This window comes from Eucalyptus grandis, chromosome 4 (genome assembly GCF_016545825.1).
Source record: "Eucalyptus grandis isolate ANBG69807.140 chromosome 4, ASM1654582v1, whole genome shotgun sequence".
Taxonomy (NCBI): domain Eukaryota; kingdom Viridiplantae; phylum Streptophyta; class Magnoliopsida; order Myrtales; family Myrtaceae; genus Eucalyptus; species Eucalyptus grandis.
Window position 1 is genome coordinate 28,264,704 of NC_052615.1, and position 6,399 is coordinate 28,271,102.

General features: G+C 42.6%; 1 protein-coding gene across 1 annotated transcript; it reads left to right on the top strand.

Annotated features, from left to right (window-relative positions):
• Positions 1 to 230: 230 nt before the first annotated feature.
• On the top strand, positions 231 to 6,105 carry LOC104443094 (crooked neck-like protein 1). Its single transcript, XM_010056451.3, has 7 exons — positions 231 to 1,875; positions 1,960 to 2,025; positions 3,360 to 3,504; positions 3,637 to 3,855; positions 4,563 to 4,776; positions 4,868 to 5,063; positions 5,595 to 6,105. The coding sequence occupies exons 1-7, from the start codon at positions 728 to 730 to the stop codon at positions 5,707 to 5,709; spliced, it is 2,103 nt and encodes a 700-aa protein (XP_010054753.2). The 5' UTR covers positions 231 to 727; the 3' UTR covers positions 5,710 to 6,105.
• The last annotated feature ends 294 nt before the right edge of the window (positions 6,106 to 6,399 follow it).

Here is a 6,399-nt window from a genome sequence, read left to right on the forward strand (position 1 = left end):
CCATTTTGTTATGAAGAATAAAAAAATTAATTAACGTTACTAAATAGATTTATGTTTTTTTAGAGAATAAAAAAACAGGAAATTGAGAGAAATAGAAATTCCCAAAATTCTCCTCCTCTTAATGAACCCGGTTCCCTGCCTGGAACCGGACCGCACGGACCGGCTTCTCTATTTTTAGTTTTATTTTTTTGATCTTCTTCCTAAAACTGAAAAAGGAACCAGTAACTGGTAAGGCGACGGGGAAACGCAGAAAACCCTAGCCGCCGCCTCCTCCTCCTTCTCCTCCTCCTCGCCCGATCTCCGCTCTGTCTCCGTCGCCTCGCCGCCGGCCGCCGTCCCTCGCAGATCGTAGCCTCGCCTCCGGCCCTCCACCGCGGCCCTCTCGGTCGCCTCTATCTCCGCTCCGCCTCCGCCCCTCCCCCGCCCGGGCGTCGCCCGCGACCTCGCCGCCGACCCCTCTCGCCGTCGCCTCCGACGCTCCTCCATCTCTAGGTGAAGACGTCCTGATATTGAGAATTAGACACCCGGTCCCGGTCCAACCGGGGAACCGGTCCAACCCGGTCCCGTGGTTTTCCTCGTCTGTTTTCTTCTTCTGGTATCGTCTGCGCATGCTCGTCTAGCTTCTAGGGTTTTCTCGGTACGTAATCCGATCCTGCTACTTGAAGAGAGCTTCTGGTTTCTCTGCTCTGCGTCTCCTTCAATCCCCCGCTAAATCCGAGCCCTAGCAATGGCGGAATCGGACCGGACTCTGGGGTACCTGACCCGGCGGGACACGGAGGTGAAGCTCCCGCGTCCCACCCGGGTCAAGAACAAGACCCCGGCCCCGATCCAGATCACCGCCGAGCAGATCCTCCGGGAGGCCCGGGAGCGGCAGGAGGCCGAGATCCGCCCCCCGAAGCAGAAGATCACCGACCCCTCCGAGCTCGGCGACTACCGCCTCCGGAAGCGCAAGGAGTTCGAGGACCTCATCCGCCGCGTCCGATGGAACGTCAGCGTGTGGGTGAAGTACGCCCAGTGGGAGGAATCCCAGAAGGACTTCAACCGGGCGCGCTCCGTCTGGGAGCGCGCCCTCGAGGTCGACTACCGGAACCACACCCTGTGGCTGAAGTACGTGGATATGGAGATGAAGAACAAGTTCATCAATCACGCCCGGAATGTGTGGGACCGCGCGGTGTCGCTCTTGCCCCGGGTCGATCAGCTGTGGTATAAGTATATACACATGGAGGAGAAGCTGGGCAATGTAGCCGGAGCGAGGCAGATTTTCGAGAGGTGGATGAGTTGGGTGCCGGACCAGCAAGGTTGGTTGTCTTATATTAAGTTCGAGCTTCGGTACAACGAGATTGAGCGCGGGAGGGGGATTTACGAGAGGTTCATGCAGTGCCACCCTAAGGTCAGTGCTTGGATTAAGTACGCGAAATTCGAAATGAAGAATGGAGAGGTAGCTAGAGCTAGGCATGTGTATGAGAGAGCGGTGGAGAAATTCGCTGATGATGACGAAGCGGAGATGTTGTTTGTGGCATTCGCGGAATTTGAGGAGCGCTGTAAGGAGACCGAGAGGGCGAGGTGCATATATAAGTTTGCGTTAGATCATATTCCAAAAGGAAGGGCAGAGGATTTGTATAGAAAATTTGTAGCTTTTGAAAAGCAGTACGGAGATAGGGAAGGGATTGAGGATGCTATTGTGGGTAAGAGGAGATTTCAGTATGAGGATGAGGTCAAAAAGAATCCGTTGAATTATGATACATGGTTCGATTACATTCGCTTGGAAGAAAGTGTGGGCAATAAAGAGAGGGTTAGGGAGGTTTATGAGCGTGCAATCGCCAACGTGCCACCTGCTGAGGAGAAGCGGTACTGGCAACGCTATATCTATTTGTGGTAGGTATATATTTGTGAAATGTGTAAGCTCTTATTTACTCTTGTGATGAAATATGCCTCATGGTGTTTCCATTGGTGTTTCAGGATTAATTATGCATTGTATGAAGAGCTTGATGCTGAAGATATGGAGCGTACACGAGATGTATACAGGTATGTATGTGCTTGTGTTGTGGAAGTTGTGTTTTTGCCTTTTTGATAGGGATGGGATTTATCTCACATCCTCCCTGTTTGTGCTTTCAAAATATTCAGGTTGGATAATTTGTTGGATTATCTTAACTTTCCTATTTATGCTAAGGAATGATAAAGTAGCTCATTAAATGTGCTATGCTATAGATGATTGCTATATTTGTTTCTAAACTCGTGAGCAAGATAGTATATATGATGTCTAGAGAGAGTTGATGTCACATAGGACTTGTACTAGCTAAACTGATGGCATGTTCTCTTGTGAGCTTCATAACTAGCAAGAAGTTGTATGAGAGTGTAAAATGGAATCAGTGGCTTGTCTAGCTGAGTAATTATCTATTTTATTTTAAAAAGGGAGTTGTTGACCTTAGGTTTTTTTTGGGTCCTTTATGGTTGGAGATTGTGTTTGCAAAGGTTTTAGTGGTTTTGCCGCATTTTTGAAAGTTTTGGTGGCAGGGTTAAATTTCGAGCAATATTGTCTTTGCAGTAATTTAGTGGTACGTTGATGTGTTCTTGAGAGTTCAGTAGTGCTTTCATGCTTTTAGAGTTCAGGTTTTGGTGGTGGGGTTAAAGTTTTAGTGGTACTTTTAGAGTTCAGGTTTTTTTTTTTTTTTTTTTTTTTTTATGCTTAACTTACTTCATTTTTCTTGTCAAATGTGTTCTATTTCTCACACTTTCATGCTTTTTTTCTTTTTACTATCAATTTAAGCTGTCAACTCTAAGTGAACTCCTTGTCTTAGCTGATATCTCTTTTAATTTTTAACTAGATGTGCAGAGTGATTTTTGTCTTTGTCACTTTGTTGCAAGATAGACATTACAATTTTTCTCAAATCAATTCACATGCATACAGATAAAAAGAAACCCATGTCTCTAATCAAACATATAGGAGTTGGAAGGTTTTATATTGTAGAGGCAGTTATAGCTGGACTTGGAATGTGGATGAACATGTGTTAGGGGAGGGTGAGGGGGACAGTTAATGCCTAATGGAGAGGGAGAGTGATGGATAGGTGCATTTCTTCATGTACACACTCCTTAAATGGATTTGCCTTTTCAGTGCAAATTCAATAGGACATGATTTATTAAAGTGTATTCTTAGAAGCAACTAAAAGTGACACAAAGCTCACTTTTTGACTTACATATACAGATATATGTACGTCTGTGGCATGGAAGCCATGATTACGAGGGTCTGAATGCGTGTACTCCCATGTATTCATTGTATCTTTTTGTTCCATCTCTTTCCCGCATTGAAGACTAGTCTTATTACTGATGTAGCTTTCTCATTCAATTCTGAATGCTTGCAGAGAGTGTCTCAAACTGATTCCTCACCAGAAATTTTCATTTGCCAAAATTTGGCTCTTAGCGGCTCAATTTGAGATTAGACAAATGAGTCTTACGGGTGCAAGGCAGATCCTAGGCAATGCAATTGGCAGAGCTCCTAAAGATAAGGTAATATAGATTGGATAAAGTTTTCACCGAGAGAGAATAGTCTCTAGTTAGTTTCCTGTCATTCTTGTCCTTTGGTTTTTCCTCCCTGTTGTTGTCTAAACAAGTTTCTTTATCGTGCTTGGTTATCAACAGATATTTAAAAAATACATCGAGATAGAGCTGCAACTCGGCAACATAGATCGATGCCGAAAACTATATGAGAAATACTTGGAGTGGTCTCCAGAGAACTGTTATGCTTGGAGCAAGTATGCTGAATTGGAGATATCCTTAGGCGAAACTGACCGAGCTAGAGCCATTTTTGAATTAGCGATTGCACAGCCTGCACTTGACATGCCTGAACTGCTATGGAAGGTAAAGGCCTGCCTTTTGTTTTACTTACCCAAAATATGTATGACTTAAGCTCGAAAGGGAAAAATATTGTTATATTTTGCAAGAATCATGAACACATACATCTTCAAATGCTTTCTAATGTACATGTCCGTGTACTTCTAAAATTTAAGGTGTTCAATGTTGAGAAAAAAATCAAATTTCAAATGCAAAATGCAAAATGTAAAACTATACGTGAACAATTCAGACCATATTCATTCCAAGCCTGTGCCAGTATCTTAATTTTTTGATATAAAATTGAGTTAGCCTAGGCTTCTACTCTAAAACTTGTGACCTTTCTGTTGTCTTATAATGGGCGCTTGCCAATGATTTTGCCCGATGTGCATGTTTACCATTGTTGTCAATGTTTTCGTGTTTTTTTAAGAGGCTTCCAACTACTTAAACAGCATATGTTCTATGTAAATCTGTAGAGTGGTGTTTCAGTCCTATCTTGTCCACTTTTATTCTGATGTTCTCTGTTTTAGTTGACCGCCAGTGCAATAGCTGAGTGGCACAATTTCTTACTAATAGAGGTTTTACATGGCCTGTCCTTGATACGATATTAAGCTTTAGAGGGTTCTAAGGTTCTGACTTGTTGACTGCAGAGGCAATTATAATGACTCGCGGAGTTGATGCATGTTGTTTAATTGGGAGAATATATGGTAGTAATTGTAGTTGTCTTTTGATAACAGGCATACATTGATTTTGAGATTTCTGAGGGTGAATTTCAACAAACAAGAGAGCTATATGAGAGATTATTAGATCGGACTAAGCACCTGAAAGTGTGGATCAGCTATGCTAAGTTTGAGGCGACAGCTATCGATGCCCTTAATTCAGATTTGCAAGAAGAACAATTGCAATCACAGCTGTTGGAACAGAAAAGGGAATGCGTACAGCATGCCAGAAGTGAGTGCTTAATTGAAATTTAACTGAGGTTTTTTCCCCTTTGTGGTTTGAGTGTTGATATATTCTTATTTCCTCTTTGGACATGCATCAGGAGTCTTTGAAAGAGCCATTAATTACTTCAGAACGACAGCTCCTGAACTTAAAGAAGAAAGGGCAATGCTATTGGAGGAGTGGTTAAACATGGAGAGCAGTTTTGGCGAACTTGGTGATGTTGGCGTTGTCCAGCCTAAACTGCCAAAGAAGCTGAAGAAGAGGAGGCAGATTTTGGCTGAGGACGGTCCAGCTGGGTATGTAACTGACTTCTGTTGTCACTCATTTATTCTTTTTGCTACATTTGATGCTTGTCAACGAAGATGTCCTTATATTGATTTTTAAGCATATCTTTCTTTAATTGGTTTTTGACTGTAGTCTGTTGGGTGTCAACTCACTGGCTCCTGATATAGTTCTGTCCTTTTTATTCATTTCGATTCATGCTTGTTGGTCTATCTGAGTGAGACGTCCCCATAATGAGTACTAAATTTGGTGACTTTGGTTATGCCCATCGCTGATAGGTTCAGTGAGTTGTCTGTTGGGTTCTGCTCTTTCTGGTTTTGGATTTTTATTTCCGTTGTAATGCAGTTCTTTGTGTTGATGTCTATGTTTTTCTATTCCTGGGGCAATCACTGGTGTCTATATTGATAGAAGCATGTTGAGCCAATGCTTCTGCAAGCTGGGGTGTAATGTGTCTGATACAGGGCATAACTATTTTGTTGGTCTCTATTTGTAGCCGTCCACTTCTGACAGCCCTTTGGAGCTTGTCTAACATTCTTGAATTTCAGGTATGAGGAGTACATAGACTACATGTTCCCTGAAGAGACCCAGACCACAAATTTCAAAATCTTGGAAGCTGCTTACAAATGGAAGAAGCAAAAGCTTGCTTCGGACGATGATTAGTCGATCGAAGTCCGAATACAACTGGAATTCTTCTGCAAAAATGTGTATATAATGCTCTTCCAGACGAGGTGTTCTTTCAGGTGATGACCGTGGATTATTGGCATCGCCCGTGGGGCCCTCGTCCAAAATGGAACCTCGGGGAACTGTATTTTTGTTCAATGTCAAGAATTTTGATGAAATGTGAGCTTTCTGTTCATCCTGCTGAAATAGGATTTACTTGGTGTTGGATCTACAATTAATTTTATGGATCTTTAGGATTGGTGTATAAGCAAAAAAATGTGTTATATCCACCTCATGTTGTCAAGATCCTAAATTTATGGTCTCTGGGAAAAATGTTTATTGTAATTATAATTATCTTATCAAGTATGAAAATCTGCTCGGAAAGTTTTGGTGGCAGAATGGCAATCTCCTTTACCAATTTCTTCGAAACAGAAGGCAGGTTTCAAGATTTTGATTGGGACGCTTTCCAAAATTCTCCACTCCAATTAAAATAAGTGGTAAGAAAAATGAAAATCCGTAAAGCTTAAGGAAAATGAATCAAGATACAAATGATAAAAACCAGCTTCAACATGCTGAAGGAGGAAAGCAGACACTGGTCCTGGGAAACCCTGCTAAACCCAGTGTTGTGTGGGTGAACATGCGATCATGGAATGGAGCTCCATGGGCTCTATTTGTATTTTTTGGTAAGAC